At 44.0% G+C, this 27,753-nt stretch overlaps 1 protein-coding gene and 3 gene segments (V, D, J or C); 1 reads left to right on the forward strand and 3 right to left on the reverse strand.

The window, feature by feature from the left end:
• Positions 1–2,763: 2,763 nt before the first annotated feature.
• LOC120728446 lies at positions 2,764–3,382 on the reverse strand (the record flags this gene model as incomplete). The annotated part of the segment is given in 2 exon segments: positions 2,764–3,080; positions 3,202–3,382. Coding segments are annotated over 2 exon segments (360 nt in total), but the record flags the coding sequence as incomplete, so codon positions are not given.
• A 572-nt stretch (positions 3,383–3,954) lies between these two features.
• Positions 3,955–7,667, reverse strand: LOC120728542. The segment is given in 3 exon segments: positions 3,955–4,021; positions 5,902–6,271; positions 6,357–7,667. Coding segments are annotated over 3 exon segments (483 nt in total).
• Positions 7,668–9,109: 1,442 nt separating this feature from the next.
• LOC120728388 lies at positions 9,110–10,171 on the reverse strand. The segment is given in 2 exon segments: positions 9,110–9,902; positions 9,988–10,171. Coding segments are annotated over 2 exon segments (432 nt in total).
• Positions 10,172–12,542: 2,371 nt separating this feature from the next.
• On the forward strand, positions 12,543–19,214 carry LOC120728214 (zinc finger protein with KRAB and SCAN domains 8-like). The gene is made up of 2 exons (XM_040023040.1): positions 12,543–12,815; positions 18,376–19,214. The coding sequence occupies exons 1-2, from the start codon at positions 12,644–12,646 to the stop codon at positions 19,209–19,211; spliced, it is 1,008 nt and encodes a 335-aa protein (XP_039878974.1). The 5' UTR covers positions 12,543–12,643; the 3' UTR covers positions 19,212–19,214.
• Positions 19,215–27,753: the final 8,539 nt, after the last annotated feature.

Consider the following 27,753-nt stretch of genomic DNA (forward strand, 5'->3'; position numbering starts at 1 on the left):
ACTTCATGCATTTATTACTTCCAGGCTGGATGACTGTAATTCATTATTATCAGGAAGTCCTAAAAACTCCGTAAAAGGCCTTCAGTTAATCCAAAAATGCTGCAGCAAGAGTCCTGACTGGGACTAGAAAGAGAGAGCAGATTTATCTTGTACTGGTGTCTCTTCTAGATAAATGGACTGGTATAGCTTGCCTCAATCACACAAGCACTTCTATGATCTTTCTATCTAACATTCACACACAGATGGATGCATTGGAGAGCACCATGGGGTTAGTATCTTGACTAAAGATATTTAGACATGCAGACGGGGGGAAAGTCCTGCTCCTTACATACAAGGTCTTAAATAATCAGGCCCCATCTTATCTTAATGACCTTGTAGTACCATATCACCCTATTAGAGCACTTCGCTCTCGCTCTGCAGGCCTACTTGTTGTTCCTAGAGTATTTAAAAGTAGAATGGGAGGCAGAGCCTTCAGTTTTCAGGCCCCTCTTCTGTGGAACCAGCTTCCAGTTTGGATTCATGTGACACTCGACTGTTGTTATGATTTGGCATTGTATAAATAAAATTGAATTGAGTCATGGTGTTTTCTGCCTATTGCAGCATGCTGACTCTCACCTGGATGGTACTGGTGGAACTGTGAGAATCCTTTTGTTTTTGAGTGGCTTTGATTCAATAAAACAACTTCTGCTGAGTGAGAAGCTGCTCAGAATGGGTGTTACCACTTCTACTGTCTCCTGGATTGCTGATTATCTGTCAGAGATGCCTCAGTTTGTATGGCTGAGCGGCTCTTTGTCTGTGGTGATCAGTAATACTGGGGCACCATAAGGCATGGTCCTATCTCCATTCCTGTTTACCGTGTACACCTCAGATTTCCAGTACAACAGTGAAACGTGCCACTTGCAGAAGTCTTAGTGACTCTGCAGTTGTTGGGTGTGTTTAGTATGGGCAGGAGTCGGAGTACAGGGAGCTGGTGGAGAACTTTGTGGAGCTGTCCGGAATAAATCATGTCAGCTCTGTTTCACTGTCACTTTCCCCGTAAGAGTCACCATTAAGGTATCATCCTCCTCCTTCACTATAAGATGCTCTGCCTTGTCAACAAGACAAAAGAGATGGTGGTTGATTTTTGGAGGATAATAACTGCAAATAGACCCATCAACATCATGTGTGAAGAAGCAGAAACAGTGGATAGCTGCAGGTACCTGGGTTTTCACCTGAATGACAGACTGGGCTGAAGGACCAACAGTGATGCTGTACAAGAGGAAGCTCAGGGCAGCAGCAGTGCCAGCGATACATCAGGATCAACAAACTTCACAAGGCTGGAAACATGATTGGTCAGAATTTGAATTTATTTAAGTCAGTGAGGGTCAGAGGTTACTGAACTGCTCTCCATCATGGACAACCCATCACACCTGATCCACTCAACCTTAGAGGCAGCAGAGCTCCTTCTCCCTCAGGCTGATTCAACCTCACTGACATAAAGAAGGAAATCAGGAAATGATTCCTACTCTCCTCTGTACAGAAACTCTTCTTTCTGTGACGGGAGAGCACACCTGTCAGGACATAAGACTCCACTCACATATTTGTGTATTATACCTTGCTGCACCTGTTTCTCAAGATTCAAGAAAGCCTTTATTTGTCACATGCAAGTGACAGCCCTGCAGCAAAGTACTAATGTTTTAGAGTGAAAGAACATCCAGATAATTCAGTTTTAATTCAATCAGTGAGAAACTGAAGCTTATTTTAAAGAAACAGAAAACTTCATGTCTGAACGTTCCTGCAGTTGGTTTGTGGTTGATGTGGATTTGCTGCTCATGTGAATCCTCCCACAGTGTTTCATTAGCAGCTGTAACCACAGTGACTCTGATAAAACAGGAATTAGCAGAATCCATCTGATATGAAGCTGTGCTTTGAATATCACTTCCCTCCTCTTTGAAGAGTAGTCAGATATCTGTGTTCAGGTTTTTGTACAGCCTCTTCTACACTTTGTTTCACTGTGTTTCTAGAGCACAGTAGTAGAGAGCTGTGTCTGCCAGGGTTAGGGCTGTTATGGTCAGATTAGTTGATGTTGGTGATGTTTGGGTTTTATAACGTTTATCAGGAATATATTGAGAACCACTGTAGTCTTTGGCTCCTTTCCAGAGTATAAACTGAGGAGGTTGAAGGTCAGAATGATGTCTGTACCAGTGAAGCTCTGGATGTGTATCACTTGTCTCATAGCTACATGTGAGTTTGACAGATTCTCCTTCTGTTTTAGTGACTTTAGGTTGTTGAGGAGTGATTGAGTCTCCAGCTGTTAGTCCTGGAAAAAGAAAGAAGAAAAGTAGTGAAATGCAGTCTGTATATCTGCTTAATGCAGCAGCTTCAACTAAACTTTAATCCCTGTTCTTAAACTCACCTATAATGTGAGATAGAAGCAAAAAGAGGTGCAGCAACATGTCTTTGGAGTTATTAAAGCCAGACAGACAGCACATGAACAATGTTCTTCCACTGCAGCGCAATGACCAACAAATAATGTCATTGGATGAGCTCAACTTCAGTGGGCGGGGCCAGTGTAATAGCTCAGCCAATCAAACAGTTTTGTGCTTCCACAGCAGCTCTGTCTCTGTCTCTGATCTTTACTGCTTCATTTCTCTGTTGTCTTTGTCATCAGTCCAATGACACAAGAATCAGAGGTTTAACAGTGTGTGGCTCCCTCTAGTGGATGTTGTGGAGTATTCTGTTGTCTTTGCTCCAAAGGTTTTTGTACAGAGTTTTGCTGTTTCCTGTCACTGTGGGCTGCAGAGCACAGTAGTACACAGCAGAGTCAGACAGCTGAAGCTTCTGGATCTTCAGAGGAACTGATCTGATGCTGGAATCCAGTGTGGATGAAAATCTCTCCTTGAACTCGTCTGCTGTGTTTCCATCATCCCCACTAACACGACTCAGGATGAATTTGGGGCTGTTGTTTCCATCCTGTTTGTACCAGAAGAGATAATTATTTGTTCCACTGCTCTCATACTGACAGCCAAGTGTAACTGTGTCTCCTTCAGCAGCAATGACATCTCCTTGTTCCTGGATCACTTTGTCTTCTCCTTTACACTCTGAGGAAGAACAGAACATGCAGAGGAAGAGATGGATCAATAAACATGATTAAAAACTCACCATTAATCAGACTCACACATTTATTTAAACAGAGGAAACATGTTGATGTTTGTATCTCACCAAAGAAAAGAGCAGCAAGAATAATCCACAGCCAATGTTCCATCTGTACAACAAGGTTTAAATCAACAGGAGAAACTAGCTGATGTTCAACATTCAGTCTGAGAATTGTTCTCTTCACAGCAGCACTTATTATTGACACAATGGTTGAACACAGTGCAGAAGGAGAGCCCCGCCTCCTGGATGATGTCGCCCTCCAGTGGAGCATCTCTGTGGGTTTGCTCTGTTGGTGTTCCAGGATATTGTTAATATCAGAAGATCATTTATACTCATTGAAGCTTTTTTTCTGAGGTATTCATAAACTTGTTCACGTTGCCCCTTCATGTGGCAGCCCTTGATATCACACCATCATCTTCACACAGGAAATATTCATATTAATTTCTCTCCACTACGATTAATACATGATTTAAATCCCTGGAGCAACCTCTCAGTGTCATGATTACAGGAATGCATCGACTCTAACGCAGCCCACATGAGGCTAAAGCTTTACGTGCTTTTATTTTGAGAAGGTTCAAAGACAGGGGGGCAGGTAAGTAGGTTTCCTGCAGAGGGACAGAGCAGGGAGACACCACAGAACTGCCCGAGAGAACGACTGCTGAGTATCAGTGCAGTCAGAATTGCTTATATAGTATTTATTAGAGTCCTTTCTTGTGTTTCACTTTTAGAGTTTCTGTGTCAGGGAGGTAAGTGAAGGCTTCAGAAGGCTGAGTGGGTGGAGAGTGGATGGGCAGGTGAGTTTTCCAGCTCTGTTACAAGTCAGTCCTTTCCAAACAGCAGACAATGAGAGAATCCTTCAGGTTTCAGGTAACTCAAGTCCACAGAGCTATGAGCAGACACAAGAGAACATGGTGAGGTAACAGAAGCTACAAGCACAAACTCATAAGTCATAAATTAAAGCTGAATTACCACCAGAATGAAGACAACAATCTGACAAAGAGTGGATGTTTCAGCTGGACCTTTCATTCCCCAAAACACGAGGAGTTAATGAGATCTGGTTAGGAGGTTAGCAACACTACAAGCACCAACCAGCTTGCAGCCAAAGCTCTGCACAGCCCCATCAGCAATGAGTCCCCAGCCTCACTCAGACTGCTGCCAAAGCTCTGCTGGAGGTGGGAGTTGAAGATCACCTGAACCACTTTGATACGCCAGGCCTGTCCAGCATTCTCCCCCACCACCTGACTCAACTCACCCCCAGATGGTGATCAGATGACAGCTCAGCTCCTCTCTTCACCAGAGTGTCCAGAACACACTGCTGCAGACCTGATGATGCAATTACAGAGTCAAGCATCAACCTATACTGTGGTTAGCACACAAGTCCAGTAAAACAGAAACCACCATTGTGTCACTCTGACACATAAAGTCCTCAGAAGCACAATAGAGTTATCAGATGATGCAGCGTCCAGGATCCTGCTCAGAGACCTCAAGAAGGCCAGGCACTCTGAAATGTTGTTCAGAGCAGAAGCACAGAGGAGAGTCTGGACCTGCCAGACGGGGAACATCACAAAGTACCAGAGCAGGACAATGATGAAGGAGAGCATCATCATCTGAAGTGATGAGTTCAAAGAGAATAAATGGAACAAGCATGAGATGGTCTTCCTGGTTGGACTTTTAGCTTCATGTGAGAGATTTTACCTTAAAGAGATAAACCTCTGTTACTCTGTTTATTTTGCTTCTGCTGCATTTCTGCATGTCCTCATCCACTAAATATAAAATAGTGTAAATGAGCAGCTTTTGATGTTTGACAGTTTTTATTGTGTCTGAACGTTCCTGCAGTTGGTTTGTGGTTGATGTGGATTTGCTGCTCATGTGAATCCTCCCACAGTGTTTCATTAGCAGCTGTAACCACAGTGACTCTGATAAAACAGGAATTAGCAGAATCCATCTGATATGAAGCTGTGCTTTGAATACCACTTCCCTCCTCTTTGAAGAGTAGTCAGATATCTGTGTTCAGGTTTTTGTACAGCCTCTTCTACACTTTGTATCACTGTGTTTCTAGAGCACAGTAGTAGAGAGCTGTGTCTGCCAGGGTTAGGGCTGCTATGGTCAGATTAGTTGATGTAGGTGATGTTTGGGATCCATATCGTTTATCAGGAATATATTGACGATCACTCTGTGATCTTGCTCCTTTCCAGAGTATAAACTGAGGAGCCTGAAGGTCAGAATCATGTCTGTACCAATAAAGCCAAGGATCACTAACACTTGTCTCATAGCTACATGTGAGTGTGACAGATTCTCCTTCTGCTTTAGTGACTTCAGGTTGTTGAGGAGTGATTGAGTCTCCAGCTGTTAGTCCTGGAAAAAGAAAGAAGAAAAGTAGTGAAATGCAGTCTGTATATCTGCTTAATGCAGCAGCTTCAACTAAACTTTAATCCCTGTTCTTAAACTCACCTATAATGTGAGATAGAAGCAAAAAGAGGTGCAGCAACATGTCTTTGGAGTTATTAAAGCCAGACAGACAGCACATGAACAATGTTCTTCCACTGCAGCACAATGACCAACAAATAATGTCATTGGATGAGCTCAAGTTCAGTGGGCGGGGCCAGTTTAATCGCTGAGCCAATCAAACAGTTTTGTGCTTCCACAGCAGCTCTGTCTCTGTCTCTGATCTTTACTGCTTCATTTCTCTGTTGTCTTTGTCATCAGTCCAATGACACAAGAATCAGAGGTTTAACAGTGTGTGGCTCCCTCTAGTGGATGTTGTGGAGTATTCTGTTGTCTTTGCTCCAAAGGTTTTTGTACAGAGTTTTGCTGTTTCCTGTCACTGTGGGCCGCAGAGCACAGTAGTACACAGCAGAGTCAGACAGCTCAAGCTTCTGGATCTTCAGAGGAGCTGATCTGATGCTGGAATCCAGTGTGGATGAAAATCTGTCTCCAGCCTCGTTTTTCCCCTCACCAACTTTAAAGCGACTCAGGATGAATTTGGGGCTGTTGTTTCCATCCTGTTTGTACCAGTAGAGATAATCATTTGATAAACTGCTGGTGTTATAGAGACAGCCAAGTGTTACTGTGCCTCCTGCAGCAGCAGTCTCTTCTCCTCTTGCTTGCAGCACGTTGTCTTTTTGTGCTCTGCATTCTGTAAAACACCAACAAACAGTATCAGTGTGCTGTTAAAGAATCACGTCAATGTTGATATCAAAGAAACAGAGTTGTGTTCATACCGAGGCACATAGCAGCCAGCAGCACTGAGATGAACAGAGGCGTCATATCTGCAGTGTAGAGTAACTGTGAGCTACAGCAAGTATAAAGAAGCTGTGATCTCTCTGTTTAGTCTTCATCAACACTAAGTTGGTGGATTAGAAGGAGGAGCCTGATCACAGTGACAGGACTCATTCACAGCCCTGTGTTATTCCCCCTGCTGACAGCTTCACACTCAGCACGTCTTTCTGCTGCTTTCAGTGGAGATCTTGTCTTTGATAAAATCACCTTCAGAAGATCCGGTAGATGAGTTTTCTTCTTTTAGAAGTTGTTTTCCCCTCACAAGACCCCAAATAGTAAAACTTCTCTATTTCTGGCAGCCACTTGTCTGCGACCTGCAGAGGTGACATCAACATTTTATCTGAGAACGTCAGCTCAGACGGGGAGGTGATTCACAGGTTTGTTGAAGGTTGGTGGTTCAGTTCCTGGCTGCTCCAGTTTGAATGCCAAATATTCCTGAGTATGATACTAACCCGAGGTTGCTCCCTGATGCCTCCGTTGTAGTATGAATGCTTGATAGAAAACACTATATTCAGTATAATTTATATGGCACCATGTGGGAGGACTTGACTCACGCGGCCAAAGAAGTGCAGGAGACTGATGCTGTCCAGTGTAGCAACTGATTTATTCACCATTTTGTGACCCAAACAATATTTACATAAACAAATAAGAAACTCAACTCCATAATTAACTCAGTTCAAATAAACTTAACTGAACTTAACTCAACAGAATATTAAGGTCAAAGTGCACACAGCTACACTGACCTGGTCCTTTCTCCTCAAACGCCCGAGTTTTCTGCTTAAATCGTCCACTTAACCAAACTATTTCTTCTCTGGACTATTTCACTCAGTAGATGAACATCATATTCAAACCTCTACTGCTACTCTTTACTGGTGTAATCAATACATATTACAACAATAAATCTATTTCTCCATAAACCCTCTAAAATCAACTTGATTAAATTACACAAATTCTTCCCCTTCTGCACTTGGTGTCATCCTGTGACCTCAGATGAACCCAGAAGCTATAAAGCAGGAAGTAAAACTACGTTTCCTCCTTTTGTTTCTGGAAGACAGGTAGGTAAGGTAAGTTTAAACAATACAAATAGTTTTTCTGATTTTGGCAGTTTCATGGCCAAAGTGAGTCTGAATGTCTACAGAAAGGCAGTTAATCAGTTAATCTATTCAACAGTTTTGTTGGACCATAACACTATCAGAGGTTTCTTACTGATCCTCATGGTTACATTTTCAAACAGTATTGATCAACATGTGTTCATATAACAAATGGCACAAATTCTTATGAAGACTCTAGAGCGGCTCTTCCTCAACCTCCTCCGACGACAGGTACAACCTGCCCAGGACCCACTACAGTTTGCATACAAGGCAGATGTCAGAGTGGAGGATGCCATCCTGTACCTCCTGCATAGAGCCCACTCACACCTGGATGGGGGAAAAGGCACGGTCAGGATCCTGTTTCTTGACTTTTCCAGTGCCTTTAATACCATCCGGCCGTGTATGCTTCAGGAAAAACTGAACAGGATGGAGGTGGACCCCTGCCTGGTGGCTTGGATCTCCGACTACCTCACCGACAGACCACAGTACGTCAGGCTGAAGGACATCACGTCTGACACTGTGGTCAGCAGCACAGGAGCACCACAGGGAACTGTGCTGTCCCCTCTTCTCTTCACCCTGTACACCTCTGACTTCTGCTACAACTCTGAATTATGCCACATTCAGAAGTTTGCAGATGACACGGCCATCATGGGGTGTATCTGGGATGATCAGGAAGAGGAGTACAGAAGTCTGGTGAGGAACTTTGTCGCATGGAGTCACACAAACCACCTGCAACTCAACACCTCAAAGACTAAGGAACTGGTTGTGGACTTCGGGAGGTCCAGAGAAGGTCCACTGCCAGTTCAGATAGAGGGGGAGGAGGTGGAGGTGGTCAACAAGTACAAGTACCTCGGGCTGTGGGTGGACAACAAACTGGACTGGTCATGTAACACAGAGCACCTGTATAAAAAAGCCCAAAGCCGACTGTACTTCCTCAGGAGGCTGAGGTCTTTTAACATCTGCAGGAAGCTCCTGAGGATGTATTACCAGTCGGTGGTTGCTGGAGTACTTTTCTATGCTGTGGTGTGCTGGGGGAGCAGCACAGCAAAGAAGGACTCATCCAGGCTGGAGAAACTGATCAGGAAGGCTGGCTCTGTGGTCGGCATGAAGCTGGACACTCTGGTGACAGTGGCAGAGAAAAGGACACTAAAGAAACTGCTGGACATTATGAACAATGCTGGGCATCCTCTGCACACGGCCATAAACAACCAGAAGAGTCTGTTCAGTGACAGGTTGCTTCTCCCCAAGACAAGAACTAACAGACTTAAAAACTCCTTTGTCCCACACGCCATCAGACTGTTTAACTCCTCTCTGGAGGGGAGAGGGAGGGGAGACAGGAGGACAAAGGAGGGGGGACAACCAAGCTGTAGTGCCTCTTCACCTCACTGTGCAATACCTTTGTTAAAAGTCAACAGTGCAATAGACTCCATACTTGAAATGTGCAATTCACTTGTATTTTTATTTTTTATTTTTATTCCTATTTATTCTATTTATCCCCTTTGTATATTTTATTTATATATGTCTCTGTATTTATATATGTGTGTGTATATATAATATTCTGTAACTTCTGTCGGTGCTGTGCTTTTGGAAACCAAATTTCCCAGAGGAACCCACCCGAGGGATTAATAAAGTTCTATCTTATCTTAATTCTTCACTAATAAATGGTAGATATATTTACCCTTAATATATGGGTCATGTGATTTGAACATGCAGGTTAAATGCTTCATGCAGTGACTCCCCCATATAAACACTTCATTGGGAGCAAGCATGTATATATGAGTATATATCATTACACACAATTTATCCAAGTAACTACGATTACGTCTCTAGTGTATACAGGTATATATGTCAGGATGAAATCCACATCAATTTACTGCGAGTTTGCTGTGATTGGTCTGATGTTCACAGCTGGAGTCAGACAGGTTTCTGCAGTCAGGAGGAGGAGGAGGCTCACATCTCATTCACTTCACCTGAAGCTCATCACAGCTGTGTTATGATTCTGTATCCTAACAAAGGTGTGTGGCTCCCTCTAGTGGATGTTGTGGAGTATTCTGTTGTCTTTGCTCCAAAGGTTTTTGTACAGAGTTTTGCTGTTTCCTGTCACTGTGGGCCTCACAGCACAGTAGTACACAGCAGAGTCAGACACTGCAGCAGAGGAGATGCTCATCTTGATTTCTTCTCCCTCCACTTGAATCTTCAGTCCAGGAGTTTTTTCTTCTCCTACTGATCCTGAAGGTGAGTGTGAGATCAGGAGCTCAGGTGCTTTTCCTGGATGTTGTCGATACCAGAAGAAATAATTAGCAGCACCTTTAGAGTAAGTGTAGGTCAGAGTAACTGTGCTGCCTTCTACACTGGACTCTTCATCTTTGGATGGAGTGAGGTCTTCACAGCCCACACCTGAAAGATGAGATGACAGTATTAAATGTGGGGACGTTAATGAATCATTTGAATTGAACATAGTTTCCTGTGTAGGTGAGCAGACCTGTGAGAGTGAGAAGAATCAGAGGAAACACACAGTGATGTAATGACAGCATGTTGAGGAACATAAAGTTTGTTTTGTGTTGAACTCTGTTGAATGTGGAGGTTTTTCTCTCTTCTATAGTTCAGTAACAGCTCAGCTCCTCCCTGAATCTCTGCTCCTCCTCTCTGCTCTCAGTCACTCCTCCTCCTGTGGTTTGCAAACTTGAAACCCTATGTTGTCAGGTAAACAATGGAAATACATCCCAATAAGTTTCAGCATCAGACAATATGTCAATAAAACACATCTATTTATGCCATGAAGTTGTTGTGCAGATGCTAATCATGGACGAGGTTTGGACCTAGCAGAGCTGTGACGTCATTTCATCCAGCATCCCTCTCTACAGTTATGAGCTGCTTAAAACTGTTCACCTTTAAGCAGGTCTGGGCTGCTGGTGTGTTTCTTATTCACTCACTATGAGTTTAGTTAACTGTCTCCATTTTAATCATTAGTTATTATTATTCTCCGGCTCTCTTCAACAGCATTTCTTTATTGTGTCTTCCTCCCCTCACCAACTTGTTGCATTGGTTGTCTCAGGTGGACTCAGACGATAACTTTTCACTCAGTATGTAAGGATGCGTCTCAAAGTGTGTTTAAAAGAGAAGAACGGGTTTATAAGAGGGCGGGAAATGTGGGGAAGGTTTTTATGGCTTAAAATATATAAAAAATATCAGAATAAACATGTCGATTCTTCTTTTTGGATTTTAACCTATTGTTGGGGTTCCCAGAACTTAACCTCCACAATAATGGAGGGAATACTGTATAGATTTAGACAAAGATATATAGATATATATAATATAGATATAGATAACAATGAATTAAACTGACAAACACAAGCTTAAACATCTCACCCCAACAAGTTGATGAAGGCCAGATATTGACTTTGGTATCATTTTAATATCTCAGACACGGAATAACAATTATGAAAGGACGGCAGCAAAATGATTTGCTGCTTCTGAAGGAGTTTCCACAAAAGCTTCAACTTTTGCATCCACTGCTTATCTGACTCTGATTTTACTCCAATAACTTTCTTTCTGATTAAGATTTGCACACCATTAAGCACAAAATTAGGCACATTTTAAATATGCTAAATCTGATACATTTGTTTATCAAATATAGCTTTTGCTGTTTGACTGTATTCCCTAATGTCTTTGTGTTTGAACGTTCCTGCAGTTGGTTTGTGGTTGGTGTGGATTTGCTGCTCATGTGAATCCTCCCACAGTGTTTCATTAGCAGCTGTAACCACAGTGACTCTGATAAAACAGGAATTAGCAGAATCCATCTGATATGAAGCTGTGCTTTGAATACCACTTCCCTCCTCTTTGAAGAGTAGTCAGATATCTGTGTTCAGGTTTTTGTACAGCCTCTTCTACACTTTGTATCACTGTGTTTCTAGAGCACAGTAGTAGAGAGCTGTGTCTGCCAGGGTTAGGGCTGCTATGGTCAGATCAGTTGTTGTTGGTGATGTTTCTGATTTATAACGTTTATCAGGAATATATTGACCTGTCTGCTGTCTCCCTCCTTTCCAGAGTATAAACTGAGGAGCCTGAAGGTCAGAATGATGTCTGTACCAGTGAAGTAGAGGATAACTTGAAGTTGTCTCATAGCTACATGTGAGTTTGACAGATTCTCCTTCTGTTGCAGTGACTTCAGGTCGTTGAGGAGTGATTGAGTCTCCAGCTGTTAGTCCTGGAAAAAGTAGAGAAAATGAAGCCATCAGACTAACATTGTCCATGAGGCTGAGAGGAGAAGACAGTGGAAATTAAGAAAAGTAGGACAGAAGTAAAAATCTAAAATCCTCCAGACCAATGATTCATTTCTAGCACAGAGTTCAGAGCAGAGGAAGAAATGTTGCGTTCTGAGAAAGAGACAAAAGTTCACCTATGAAGTGAGATGAAAACAAAAAGAGGTGCAGCAACATGTCTTTGGAGCTGCTGAAGCCAGACAGACAGCACATGAACAAAGTTCTTCCACTGCAGCAGATTCACCAGGTAGTGCTTTTATTTCCTCAAACTTTTTGCTCTCCAGATAGAAATCATCTCATTGGTTGAGCTGGACGTATGTGGGCGGGGCCTGTGGATGATTTTGAACCTCCAACATCGAAGTGAGTGAAACAGTAAAATATACAATGGTGTTAAGTATTAAACATTACTGACAGGCTGGATTCAGTGGGATTGATCACTCTTTCTGTTAGCAAATGCATGAATAAACCCTTTTTCTATTTTACGCTGCTCGTGTACGCCGACACTAACACAAAAACTGATTTCCATCCACGATTAGATGAGACATGAGTTGAATATCATGAGACAGTTTGCAAGATGAAATTCACAGTGTTTTATTCATGAACGATCTTTTTCGTCACTGCTTCATGTTTAGAATCTGTTCGGATGTATTTTTGTTATTAAGAAATCCAGAAAAAATATCCCAACTAAAACCTCAATGATAAGAACTTTTTTAAAGGCGGAACAACGAGTAAAATGTCCTGTTTTGGCGGAACTTCCCTTGTGCAACAGTAGACGGAAGTGAACTACACAAATGCGGAAGTAGCATTAGCTTTGTTCCTATGTGACCGAGCCGAGTGTTGTTGTGTGAGCTGAGTGTGTGAGCCGCGGCAGCAACGATGCCTTCAGCTCAGTATCTGAGAGAGTTTATCAACGAGCGACTAACTGCTGCTGCTGAACAAATATTCTTGGAGTTTGAAAAAACGATCGTCCAGTACGAGGAAGAGATCGACCGTCAGCGCAGACTGCTGGATATCACCTGGAAACCCCAAATCAAGCTGCACAGGACAGGTGAGTGTCCCTCTGAGGGAGGATCCTGATCACAGCTCTGCGGGACGTTTCTGATTGTGAGGACTTTTTGGAGATGTGAGCGAACAAAGAGCAAACAGAGGACAGGCGAGTTTCGCTCTGATGGGTGAACTCACTTCAACTCAAATTCAAATTTCAGTGTGCAGAGGGTGGACTATAAAATACATCTTTATTCACCACAGACAGTTATAACCCTGTTGTTTCACACAGCTCATATAAACAACAACAAAATATGAAAACTATTCATTACAAAGGTCTGTGAAGGTTTTCAGTCCTCCAGGTCATCCTAGTCTAAGGAGCTTGGAAAGAAAAGTGTCTGGACTTCTTTAAGTGGCCAGGATGTGAGTGGGCGTTAAGGCGTCTGGGAAGGATCTCAGAACTGGAGGCGGTGGCTTACGACACCAACTGTCTGCCACCTATAATCCAGTTTTTCAGATCCCAACTCTTCATCAGTTCTCACATTGAGTGTTTAGAGTCGAGCCCTCGCGTTGCTCCTCAGTGATGCTTTAATGGTTTTACTGAAGCAGAGAACGAGTTTAACTCCGTTTTCTCAGCCGTGTGTAAACAGCAAGCAAATTCTCTCAGCTGAACCTGTAACTAATAAAAATGAAATGTCTGTGAAAATGCAGGAAATAATGAACCTGTGTGAATGTGTTAAATCCGGGGCGTCAAACTTATAGCCCGCGGGCCACATTCGGCCTAGAATACAGCTATATCCAGCCCCCGTGATAATTTCTTATGTCAGTTATTACAGTTTTTCTGAATTGCTAAAACACATTTCCTTAAATCTCATCTCTTTGTCTCAAAACACTAAACACAAACTCCAAAATTCAAGCTACACACACAAAATCCTCGACTTGTCTTGCAAAACCAAACATTTGACCCAAAACTATTTTAACTTTTGTCAAAATCAAGCACTACTGTCAAAAACCACACAAAACCAGCCAATGTGCAAACACGACTTAGCAACGATTACACACTACAGAAATAAATACAAAACACTGTGAGAGAGCTGGAAAATAATATTTATCTGTTCATTCATTTATTCTCACATTTTGACAAAAAGAAAACTGCCATAAAAAAAGATATATATACATACATTAAAAAATTATATATTTTTACAGCATATTCAGGTAACTTAATCTGCCTCAGCATCACACCTCTGTGCTGGGTCAGGCCACAGGACTTCATCCACATCATATGTTATGGTCTCCCTTGCAAGGCAACGAGATTCCAGATCCAGCCCTGAGAAGATTCCAGTCCCATCTCACCACATGCTCCATTCTTTGCTTGAAGTAGATTTTCCTGTGTGTAAGGGTTTCGGTCGTATACTTTCCATCTCCGTGCTGAGAAAAACACCTCAATAGGGTTCAAAAGGGAGAGTATGGTGGAAGAAACATATTGATAAAATGCTGCTCATTGTGAAACCAGTTGCATAATTTTGAACCACAGTGAAAGCTCACATTGTCCCAAATGATATGGGATGCTCTGCCTGCTCGCGGTCTCTCTACTCAAGCCAAGCATCCTGTAGACCATCCAGGAATGTTGCTATAAGTTCGTTGTTGTGCGGCCCAACAGTAACATGACTGTGGAGAAACCCACAGCTGCTGATGGCAGCACAGTTACATTTCCACCACGCTGGCCACGCAGTTCAATAGTGGCACATTGACCTATGACATTGCAACCTTTTCTTCTCCTTTTTGCTAGATTCAACATGTATGTTGTCTTCTATATTCCCTTGCTGCATTTCATGCAGTCAAATTGCATTATTTTGACGGACCATATCCACAATAAGTGTCTCCTGGTGTTTAGGGCTGGGACGATGTGTCGACATAATCGATTACGTCGACGTAAAAAAAAAAAAAACGTGCGTCGATGCGTCGTCACTTTCAAAACAGACATGGCGGCAGCGAGTAGCAGCAACATGATTGAGGCAGCCGCAGTCGACTTAAATCAATCCACCCGAATTCGCAATTCTACAGTATGGGGATATTTTAACAGAAAAGGAAGTGTTTCAGTCATTTGCCGACTTTGTAAGGTGGAAATGGCCTATCGTAAAAGCACGACGGCTATGCACCAGCACCTCAAACGACAGCATCCAGGAGCAGCTTCTGCAAAGGACAAACCACCGTATGTTTTCAACTTCTTTACTAACACTGCTTTTTACTCTTTAATTCATCCAGACACCCCCCTCGTAGGCATACACTCACTCATAGACACAGAGAAAAACACTCAACCTCTGTAAATGCAAAACTCATTTAAGCTGCTGTTTAGTTGGTTTTTATTTGTGGCCCATGCTGGCAAAATGAGTCGGAATGCGCGCAGGCTGATTATGGGAATCTGCGAAAGACGAAAATGTGAGACAGCGAATTGGCCGCAGGAAAAATGTTAATGAGGATAATGCACCACCTGCTAAGCATAGCCGTCGTGGACACTATTACAACATTGTTAAAGTGCTTATAATCGAATAAAATTAAAATCGAATCGGATTGTAAAATTAATCGCTAGATTCATCGATTAGGGAAAATAATCATTTCGCCCAGCCCTACTGGTGTTGTGAGCACATGCGTGTTCTTCCACCCTCATTTGGTCATCTTTCAATCCTAAGCAAAATACCATTTAGTTATAAGTATTGTTAAATCTCCCAATTCTTTGGGCTGAAGGAAGAACAACACCTGGTGTATAAATGCTCAATCAACAATCTCTTTTTTCCATACAACACTTTGAGCATTAAAAAACGTCTAGACGGGAGATGTGGACAGGAAGGCGTCTGCCAGATCTCAAAGGCTACGTTTACTCTGCAGGTCTTGATGCTCAATTCCGATTTTTTGATCAAATCCGATTTTTTTTTGTCTGCTTGTTCACACTACAAATAAAATGCGACAGCAAACGCGCTCTAGTGTGAACGCTCAAAGCGGCCGCATGCGCAAAAGAAGACGTCACGCACAACGAGCTCTGTTTAGACCCAGAGCAAACAATATGTTTGACTGATGGCCCTTAATGTAAAGACTTCGGACTTTATGTTTCCCAATTTTTGCTTTAAGTTATTTTGTTATTTACATAATAATGTAAATAACCTAATAATGATCCTTATTGCTGTTTTAGAGGAGCCGGTGCTTCAAAGGATAGCTGCAGATTTCTGTCAGAATCTGCAGATTATACAGTACAAATAAAATGTTCACGTTTCTCCAACGTTGTCTTCCCAACAGTTTCACTGGATGGTCAGGAAGCGTTCGCGATGTCTTCTCCGGCGCTGATAATTGGCGTCTGTCTTGTGTCAGTGACGTAAAAGACGGATTTAATGCGACGTGACCATCAAACAGCAGTCGCTTTCTGAAACATCGGATATGTATTGGATTCAGGACCACATACGAAAGTGACCCAGATCGGATTTGAAAATATCGGATTTGTGCCGTTCACACTGTCACACCATGATCGGATATGAGTCGCACAGGGTCAAAAAAGTCGGATTTGATGCGCTTTCGCCTGCAGTGTGAACGTAGCCAAAGTGTCTGACCGTTTCTCGCATTCTTAGAGCTTTGGCCCCCCCTTCCACAGTCATAAAACCTAAACATCCACATTCTTACTCTCTCAGTGAGCCTAAGTTATGACCTTGGCTTCCTGTGCAGTGTGTTCTGTTCTTCCTAATCAGACAAATAACGCCATGATTCTCTGAAAACAGTTTTACTTTTGAATCAGCAGTATAATGCATCTTAAACAATGTAATTCATTCACAATAAATCAGCAGTCTCATGTAATACAAATCAGTTTAATAAATGTAATAGTTATCACCTTCTTCTAAGTCAGGAGAATAATGCAGCCTAAAACTACATAATGATTTCACAATCTTTAATTAGAGGTATAACGTGGCATAAGATAGTCTGATATGCTTGCATAGCACATGTTTACATCATACTATTTCATTTACAGAACTAAAATGAGTTTGTTGTGTACAGAGAATCTTTGAGCTTGACTCAACGGTTAGGCCTCATGAATACATCTTTGGTTACATGTTGCAACATGTGTTTTAAATTATGAGTGGTAGTGTGTTAATGATGAAAACTGTGTGTTAGTTGTTTCGCTTCTGTTGCCTGTGTCCATCATTCTGGGTACAAGTGCGCCACACTGCTAAATGTGTTTTGAGTTTGAAAGTTTAGAGTTTGGTAAATGGGAGATTCAGATTTGCAAATGGTGTCCTGACCAGATGAACAGTGTTTCAGATTTTGGCATCTGTGGGATTGATTTAATGAAAGAGTTTTCATAGTTGGCAGTATAATTTTTACAATGGGATTTAGTGTTTTAGCAATTCAGCAAAACTGTAATCGCCCATCTATATGTCGGAGCCGAATCTTTAGCCTGCTTAGAATCCATGCAGACAGGGGTGGGACTTTATTTTGATGGGCACACCATGTGGCCAATCACATGGAAAGACACACTGGGACCATACCATTACGTGGAAGAATGAAGGGGGGCAGACGTTTTGAAGACAGCATATGTAGTGCTACAGGCAGGCACACAGAGAGACGGGAGCCGGATTTAAATTCAAGCATGTCGGGAAAAAGTGAAGAAACATAAAACAAACATCTGGCTGCATTTCAGTGATACTGGAGACTGCAAAGCTGCAGAATTGATCAAACTAGGAGCTGCTTTTATTTTCAGCCATTTTTCACTGTGGAGGACAAAAGGTTTCAAACATGTGTCTGGTCTTAAAATGTGCGTTCTCTCTATTAGTAATAAATGCACTAAATAAGACTTATGGAAACACAAAATGAAAAGTGCTTGAGAAAGACAACATTTGAATATTACGTAAAATAAACTATATATGACGTGTGTTTATATGATAGGCTCGCGACCCTGAAAAGGATAGCGGATGACGTGTGTTTGAATGGCAGAGATGCAGAAATGTGTGCATATAGCACAGAGCCATGGCTCAGTGTGTCTAAATGAGTCTCACAGGCCTGAATGTGCGCTTGAAGCCACTGGGACAGCTTGTGATCTGACGGCACTTTCTTTTGTCTTTCAGTTCTTTATAGGTCGTATAGGTCAAAAAATCAAAATTGTATTTAGAGAAAAAAATCAATGTGAAGATTATTTGTTTCAAGACAAACTGTTCTCTGAGTTAGTGAGGCCGTACTTGAATGATTTGGCTTTCAGTTTATAAACTCAGGGCTGAAGAGATGGTACAGAAAGCTGTGCATGCTCAGATGGAAAAAAACAAACATGAAGGAGATTTACACAAAATGAAACAGCTAGTCGTGGACAAATGTGAGGTCATCGATGGTTACAGCCTCGTAGAGTAAAGAGGATCGATGTTGTCTCACAGGACTCATCTGCACAAGGCATTTTATAGAGTACAGCAGCAACGGCAGTTTCTTAAAACATCTCCACATTTGGACTTTTTCTCAAAATGATCAATGACATATATATTTTTTGATATGTCCCTAATACTCCATTGCATCGTTTTGCTTTCTCCACCCTTAAAATTAGTGACTTGAGCTTAGAGAATCTCAAGTGTATTTGTTTTCTCCTTTCGTCCCTCTAGACGTCCCACAGCAACACGTCTCCTCGGAGGAGGAGGTTCTCCCTGAGCAGCAGCTTTGTAACCAGGAGAGGAGCTCCAGTGTGGACCAGGAGGAACCAGAACCTCCAAAGATTAAAGAGGAAGAGGAGGAACTGTGCAGCAGTCAGGAGGGAGAGCAGCTGGGACTGAAGGAGGAGACGGATACCTTTATGGTGACTTTTATTCATAAGGAAAGTGACCACAGCAAACCAGACCCAGTCAGCTGGGATCAACTTCTCTCTCACAGCTCTGATGTAACTGAAAGACAGTCTCAGGAAAGAAGCAAGACTGTAGATTCAGGATCAACTAGAAATAGGAAAAAAAGTGACAAGAATGCAGATGATTCACCTACATCAGAGAATCACTCTGACACAAGCAAAAGGGCTTTCAAATGTGATGTTTGTGGAAAAGCCTTTAAGCAGAATTATGAAATCAAAAGACATTATAGAATCCATACTGGTGAGAAACCATATCCTTGTAAAACATGCAACAAAATGTTTGCATGGAGTGGTGATTTACTGAAGCACATGAGAGTTCACACTGGTGAGAAACCATTTCCTTGTAAAACCTGTTTGAAAATGTTTGCAAGTACAAGTTCTTTATCGAGCCACATGAGAACGCACACGGGAGAGAAGCCATATGCTTGTAAAGCATGTGGGAAAATGTTTGCGTACAGTAGTGATGTAAGGAAGCACATGAGAGTTCACACTGGTGAGAAGCCATATCATTGTAAAGCATGCGGGAAAATGTTTGGTTTTAGTTGTTCATTGTTGCGCCACATGAAAACTCACACAAGTCAGAAGTCGTACTCTTTCTAGAGAGAAAATGATATCATGGAAGCCAAGGTCTTCCAGTTTATTACATGTGAGATTGGTCTAACCTGTTCCAAAACTTTAAGTTTTGTTTGTTTTTGGAAATGTTTTCCTTTACTTGCTGTATATTGGATAACTGTCAATCTCTGTGTTGTGTAATTAAAGTTAGTATGTTGTGATAATGATATGAAATAATAATACAGTGGTCCCTCGCTATGTGGTTCACCTTTCACAGATTTCTTTTGTGCAATTTTACATGCTTTTTTTTTTTTTTTAAAGCACATTGTGTCCTGCATCCTGATTGGCTGTAGACCATTATCAATCAATCTCCTGCAGTGTCTCCTGTACAGTACAGAATGCATTCAGCTTGTCAAATTTACCTAAATCTTCAGTCGCTAGCAGTGTGACTAAAGTGCTGTACTGTATGTTTGTAAGCTTTTTCCAACAAACACAAAAATGTCAATGAAACGTTTAATACTAATACTGCTCTTATTTTTCTACGAAGGTTTGAACTTTGAGAGTGTTTAAACGAGAGAAGTGTGAAAATGTTCATGCCTGTCTGAGAAAAGTGCATAAAGTGTGTAGTGAGGGGTTTTACAGCCTTAAAACATCTCTAATAATTGTAAAAAATAAAGTTGGCTACTTTGTGGATTTCACCTATCGCGGGTTATTTTTAGACGTAACTAAACGTCTCTGGTTAATAAGATGGATGAGCTGTACTATCCAGGGTGAGTATCATCTCACCTGAATCTCATGGAGCATCACTTTGAAACACTGCCTAGCATGACTCTGAATTCACAGACCTACAGGTTACCTGAGCACAAGAGACAAATTGCATAAAAGGAATTGACTGAAATGTTTAGCTGGGAGTAACAGAAGAGTCGCACAGTGCTTGGTGTATCCCCATAGTTCTTGTAGTGACCAGTGGACCAGTTATGCGCTGCTGGTTTTTTTCACAATGCTGCATTTAACCAAGGGCAACTGGCAGATTCCCTTGTTTGCAAAGTCTAAGAAAAAACTGCCTTTTCCACGCCGTACGGGTTGTATTAATTCATCACACTTCTGTTCAGCTTATTTGGACTATTACTTTCCAGCACCTCATGGACCGGGTGCTGTGGCTGCACGCTACATATCCTGCTGCCTACCTGGATGATGTTATCATCCAAAGCAACATCTGGGCCGGTCTGCCTCCCACTCTGGACCCCCACCAATTTGCCTACAGGACAAATCGATCCACCGAGGACGCTATCACCATAGCGCTCCACACTGCGCTGAGTCACCTGGAGCACCGAGGAAGCTATGTGAGAATGCTCTTTCTTGACTTTAGCTCAGTATTCAATCATATCATCCCGGAGATCCTGGTCCAGAAACTGTCTCACCTGGGACTCTCCACCCCCATCTGCCTCTGGATCAAGGACTTCCTGACAAATAGACCACAGTCTGTCAGACTCGGCCCCCACCGGTCCAGCACCATCACAATCAGCACCGGGTCTCCACAAGGATGTGTTTTGAGTGTGCCATCTAAGTGTTCAGAGAGTGCACTGAAAAAACCGTGAAAGAATGAGGGATCATCAACATTTGGACCATATACACTTGCAATACATAGCTTTTTTATCAAGTATAGATAGTTTAATGATTAAGAATCTGCCCTCTGGATCTATAACTGTATCGAGTACTGTGAAATTAATATTTTTATGTATTAAAATTGCTACTTCCCTTTGTCTAGAATTATAACAAGCTGAGAACACATTAGGAAACTCAGGTGTTTTAAGTTCATTCGAACCTCTAAGAGGTCTGGGGGTCTCTTGTAATAGGACAACATCTGCCTGTAGTTTTTTGAGTTGGTTAAATATTTTTAACCTCTTTTCTCTGGAGCCAGCTCCATTTACATTCCATGTAATGAACCTCAGTGCACCCATAGATGTTTGTTTATAACTAGGGATGTATGCTGTGTGCGTCGCTTAGACAGGTGGAGAGAATACGTCACTTGTTCATAAATAAAGAGAAGGAGAGAGAGAAAAATGTGTGGCGAGCTGCTCCCTGAGTCTGACTTTGTGTATGCATATTTACTAATATGAGTAGGCTTGGCTTAAGTGTGTGTATCCTAAACGACTGTGTGTGCTGTCTGACTGAAGTAAATGTGCTGCCGTTGAGCGCATGGTGCGTATGTGTCAAAATAAAGGATGTTTGTGGATGAGTGTCGAAGCAGGTGATCGAGGCAGTGAAAGGAATAAAGAAAGAAACCAAGGACAGGGGTGAGCAGCATAAAACCAAGAGGGGGAAAAGAGAGGAAAAAAAAAACGAGAAGAACAAAACGTAAACATTCCAATTAAATCACTGACGGAGAGTGACGGTGTTAATTCTGCTATGAAATCACACTTTAAGATGCGATTTGATACCGGTAAGTTAAACAGATGTTAATGCAAGTTAGTGTGAGTGGATAGGGAAAGGGTGTAGCTGATTCTTATCTGGCGTGAGGTTAATACAGCCACGGAGTGATGTTCGGGTCGCGGTGGAGCTGTCCGTCCACGTACAGCCGGTCCACAGCGATGACAGCGCGGGAGCCCTTCTGGATGAAGCCGCGTCGGATTGGGAAGAGGACCCTGCGTCGTTCCAAGATCTCTTTGGGGAACTGGTCGTTCACGCTGAAGTCCGTTCCTTTGAATTCCCTGCCGCGACTTTTCACGTTGCTTTTGTTTGAAGTGGCCGAATTTGGCCACAATAGGACGTGGTCTCCCGGCCGTAGCCCGAATGGGGCCGATGCGATGTACCCGATCGAAGACGATGTTCTTCACAGTGTCCTCCGGCAGCTTCAGGTGGGTTTTGATGAAGCTTTTTACCGTGGTCTCCGCGTCCTCTCCAGCGGCTTCTGGAATACCAGAAAATACCAGATTATCACGCATGCTACGAGCTTGTAGATCAATAACTGTTTCTTTTATTTTTTTATTTTCTCTATTGAGCTGGGTAACATTATCTGTGAGACATTTCACCGACTCCCTTAGCGTGGCATTTTCAGCAGCAAGCGTTTCCGCCTGCTGCTGGCTGAACTCCAGGGATTCTCGCAAGCATTTAAATTCTCGGTGAAGAATCTCCACCAAGGACAGCCTTGCGTTGAAACTGGCCAATCGCTTGTCGATTGACTCCAGTATGTCGGCAATATCTTTGCCGGCTGGCGATGTTGAGCCGGGGGAATCTGCCGGGCGTTGTCTTTTCTTTTTTTCTTTTTTTTTTTTTTTTTTTCTTTTTTTTAAATGTAGGCCAGTTTAGTGATACTTTCACGGATCCACTGCACAAAGCACATCAGCAATAGGTGTCTAGGTTATGGACTTATGATTATTCACATAGTGTGGAATTACTTTGGACTGTTCCAACATGTTAATGTTGGTTCTGATAGAAAGGTGTCAGGATAGACAGTGCATCACAGTTTATTGCGTATGGGGCTGTATAGGTGCAGACCAGTGAGGGTGCCCATACTGATACCTGTCTGCCAACGAAAGTGCCAACAACAGGGACATATGCATATCAGAATATATCAGATCTGGACCACATAGAAATAGAAGAGGGTGCCCTTGTCTGATGAGTCATATTTTCTTTTACATCAGATAGCTGTGTGTGTGTGCATCGCTTATCATGCACTGTGCGAAGAAACAGTATAATTCTTTGGGCAATGTTCTGCTGGGAAACCTTGGGTCCTGCCATCTATGTGGATGGTTTTTTTTTTGTTTGTTTGTTTGTTTGTTTTTGTGTCCCGTTTGGATCTTTAGCCATCAGAATTGTTGTCTTAAGGCCAAGAAAGATGCCAAGCGGATTTATTTTACCAAGTGGATCATCATGGCCTTGCCATATTGGTCCATTTGATTGACCTTTATTATAATTATGAATTTATTTTATTTTCAGTTGCTACAAACGGGACAGACATGACTGGGGGATAGGACAGGGAGAAAGAATGAAAGAAAGAGAGGGAGAGAGAGAAAACCAAATGGGAGAAGAGACGGTGAGAAGGGGGGAAGAAAGAAAAAAAAAAAAAAAAAAAAAAACCTGGGTCACCTGTATGGAGAAAAAAAAACAGAAGAGAAAGCAAACAACAAAGAGCAACATAATAAAAAAACGGCACCATCACAATAAATTAGCTAGCAGTAGATATCAGTAGATACTAAATAATAAACAATATTGTGCAGCACGCAAGATAGACAGCGCACAATGTGCTTTGAGGCAGCAGCCAAGAAAGCTGTAGTCCGCGTCTGTGAATACCCGTGTGTACACCTGTGTGCATACCTGTGTGGATCAGCATGCTTGCATTCCAAAGGTTTCTCCATGTAACGATCTGCTAGGGAGTGTGGGGGAGCCACAGCCCCGTCCTCCAGGGTATGAAGCAGGTATGGAGGAGATCAAAACTCCAGACATCCAGAGGCCCCCAGAACACAAGAGACCAAGGAAGACCAACAGAGGGGCAGCCGCGCCACTGTCCCAGTAAGAGCTGAGGAGAGTCCCAGATGAGGGCTCACTCAGCAGCCGCGGAGCAGAAGCCAGGGGGAGTTGCAGTGACGCGCCCGTGAGCTCCGCCGGCAGCCAGCCGTGCCTGAGTGACCGAGCCCCAGGCCAAGAGGCCGGGGGCACCCCACCTCCGAAGTGGCCCGAGCGAGCCCCAGGCTCCAGGCCCCGATAAGCGGTCGCCAAGGGGTGAGCCGGTGTGTACCCGGACGCCCACCCCCAGACACAAAGAACCACCAACGCACCGACACCTGAGGGAGTCCGCCACTGGCAGGGGAAGTGGTGGTGGGGGGAGATAGGCCTCCAAACCTTGGAGCGTTGTCTTTTCGACGACGGCGTCTCAGGTTTGGCCGGGGAAGCTGCACTCTGAGCCTTCTTCATCACGAGATCCTGAAAGCACTGATCAATATAATCTTGGAGAGCCTCTAAACTCTCCCCGTTGTTCTCCAGGGTGTTGGAGATTATTTAGACAAGTATTGTTAGTTATAAGACAATTGATAGGTGCATTTGGTAATACTGAAGCTTAAAGGAATTTATTCAAATCTAAACTACCATTTGCTTTAATTTTCCGCCAAAATCTCCGGCGTCTGACGTCAGTTACAACATGAGTCGCCTACCTTGTCCGTCACTTCCGTCACTTACCTCCGCCACCTCTCACCTTATCTTGCTAATGGTTTCTCACATCTTGCAGGAGCTTTCCTCTCTTCAGGAACTCTCTCTGCAGGAGGGGGAGATACAGGAGAGGTGGAGGAAGATCTCAGCCTGGGCGTCTATTGTCTCATGTAGTCTGGAAGATGAGTGGATGGTGGGGTGGGTGCAGTTTTCTCTGTGGTGGGGTTGGGTGGACTGTCCCGGGCTCTGTGGGGCCGGGCGGCGCTGCTGCGCTGGGCCCCGGTCTGGATGGGCCTGGGCCCCCTTTCCCTGGCGGGTCACGGAGTATGGGGGTGCCTACTGGGGTCAGCGGGGGAGCTGGCCCCAGGAAGGGGTCACTTGCCCCTCCCTTCCTTCCCTCCCCATCTCCAGCTGCCTCCCTCTTCCCGCTCCACCACAACCACCCACACATGCAGGGCCTTGGAGTAGGGGTATGTCACCAGGGTGCAGAGGAGGCATCCCCCCCCCCCCTGTCCCCTTCTGGCTGCCTCTGCCTCAATTTTATCCCACAACTTAGACATTCACATTACTCACACTCTCATTACACATACATATAGGATCTTGGGGGTGGGCACGATACACGGAATCCAAATTACCATCAGGGTGTACACCTCACCCCTGGCGTCGTTGCCCACCTCTCAATTTTAAATACACGTAGACATTGAGGGCTAGCAGGAGGGACTATGCGCTTACCTGCTGCTCTCTGGCAGGTAGCTCCATGCCCTCCTGGGTTTTAAATGCACCTTAGAACACACATGCATCAACACTACAATGAGCGGGTGGAGGGAGGTTTGGAGTCTTTTCTCACCCCCGTTCTCTGCGACCTGCTGGAGCGGGGGGGCTAGGAGGAGGAGTTGGCCGTCCGACTGCGGTCTGGAGTGTGGGGCCTCCCTGCTGCTGCGGAGTCGGGGCGGTCTGCCTCCCCCCACCGCAGGGAAAAGGGTAACACCACCTGGGTCTGGGTGCAGTTCCCCCCTCCAAGGGCAAGGGTACCTAGACCCGGTTCGTAGAGTACGCTTGGGGAGTGTGATCGTGTGTACAGCGTCTCTTCATGTCTGTCTCCACGTTGGTTGAGTGTGGAGTAGGTGCATATGAGAACATGAGGGTGGGAATGGATGTTTGTGTCTGTGTGTGCCTGTATGTCTGTGTCTACAGTGGGGCAAAAAAGTATTTAGTCAGCCACCGATTGTGCAAGTTCCCCCACTTAAAATGATGACAGAGGTCAGTAATTTGCACCAGAGGTACACTTCAACTGTGAGAGACAGAATGTGAAAAAAAAATCCATGAATCCACATGGTAGGATTTGTAAAGAATTTATTCGTAAATTAGGGTGGAAAATAAGTATTTGGTCACCTCAAACAAGGAAAATCTCTGGCTCTCACAGACCTGTAACGTCTTCTGTAAGAAGCTTTTCTGTCCCCCACTCGTTACCTGTATGAATGGCACCTGTTTGAACTCATCATCTGTATAAAAGACACCTGTCCACAGCCTCAAACAGTCAGACTCCAAACTCCGCCATGGCCAAGACCAAAGAGCTTTCGAAGGACACCAGGAAAAGTATTGTAGACCTGCACCAGACTGGGAAGAGTGAATCTACAATAGGCAAGCAGCTTGGTGTGAAAAAATCAACTGTGGGAGCAATCATCAGAAAATGGAAGACATACAAGACCACTGATAATCTCCCTCGATCTGGGGCTCCATGCAAGATCTCATCCCGTGGGGTCAAAATGATCATGAGAACGGTGAGCAAAGATCCCAGAACCACACGGGGGGACCTGGTGAATGACCTGCAGAGAGCTGGGACCAAAGTAACAAAGGTCACCATCAGTAACACACTACAACGGCAGGGAATCAAATCCCGCAGTGCCAGACGTGTTCCGCTGCTGAAGCCAGTGCATGTCCAGGCCCGTCTGAAGTTTGCCAGAGAGCACATGGATGATACAGCAGAGGATTGGGAGAATGTCATGTGGTCAGATGAAACCAAAGTAGAACTTTTTGGTATAAACTCAACTCGTCGTGTTTGGAGGAAGAAGAATACTGAGTTGCATCCCAAGAACACCATACCTACTGTGAAGCATGGGGGTGGAAACATCATGCTATGGGGCTGTTTTTCTGCCAAGGGGACAGGACGACTGATCCGTGTTAAGGACAGAATGAATGGGGCCATGTATCGTGAGATTTTGAGCCAAAACCTCCTTCCATCAGTGAGAACTTTGAAGATGAAACGAGGCTGGGTCTTCCAACATGACAATGATCCAAAACACACCGCCCGGGCAACAAAGGAGTGGCTCCGTAAGAAGCATTTGAAAGTCCTGGAGTGGCCTAGCCAGTCTCCAGACCTCAACCCCATAGAAAATCTGTGGCGGGAGTTGAAAGTCCGTGTTGCTCGGCGACAGCCCCAAAACATCACTGCTCTCGAGAAGATCTGCATGGAGGAATGGGCCAAAATACCAGCTACTGTGTGTGCAAACCTGGTAAAGACCTATAGTAAACGTCTGACCTCTGTTATTGCCAACAAAGGTTATGTTACAAAGTATTGAGTTGTATTTTTGTTATTGACCAAATACTTATTTTCCACCCTGATTTACGAATAAATTCTTTACAAATCCTACCATGTGGATTCATGGATTTTTTTTTTTCACATTCTGTCTCTCACAGTTGAAGTGTACCTCTGGTGCAAATTACTGACCTCTGTCATCATTTTAGGTGGGGGAACTTGCACAATCGGTGGCTGACTAAATACTTTTTTGCCCCACTGTATATGTCAGGTTGGGTGTCAGACGCCACCTCTCTGGGGACATCTCAGGCCCTCCAAGGTTTGGAGGCCTATCTCCCCCCACCACCACTTCCCCTGCCAGTGGCGGACTCCCTCAGACATCGGTGCGTTGGTGGTTCTTTGTGTCTGGGGATGGGCGTCCAGGTACACACCGGCTCACCCCTTGGCGACCGCTTATCGGGGCCTGGAGCCTGGGGCTCGCTCGGGCCACTTCGGAGGTGGGGTGCCCCTGGCCTCTCGGCCTGGGGCTCGGTCACTCAGGCACAGCTGGCTGCCGGCGGAGCTCACGGGCGCGTCACTGCAACTCCCCCTGGCTTCTGCTCCGCGGCTGCTGGGTGAGCCCTCATCTGGGACTCTCCTCAGCTCTTTCTGGGACAGTGGCGCGGCTGCCCCTCTGTTGGTCTTCCTTGGTCTCTTGTGTTCTGAGGGCCTCTGGATGTCTGGAGTTTTGATCTCCTCCATACCTGCTTCATACCCTGGAGGACGGGGCTGTGGCCCCCCCACACCCTCTAGCAGATCATTACATGAAGGAACCTTTTGAAAAAACAAGCGCGTCCATGCTCACAGGTGTACACACGGGTGATCACACCCACAAACTACACCCTTTTTGGCTCCTACCTCAAAGCACAC

The sequence above is a fragment of the Simochromis diagramma genome, unplaced genomic scaffold (genome assembly GCF_900408965.1).
Source record: "Simochromis diagramma unplaced genomic scaffold, fSimDia1.1 OVJJ01000385.1, whole genome shotgun sequence".
NCBI lineage: Eukaryota > Metazoa > Chordata > Actinopteri > Cichliformes > Cichlidae > Simochromis > Simochromis diagramma.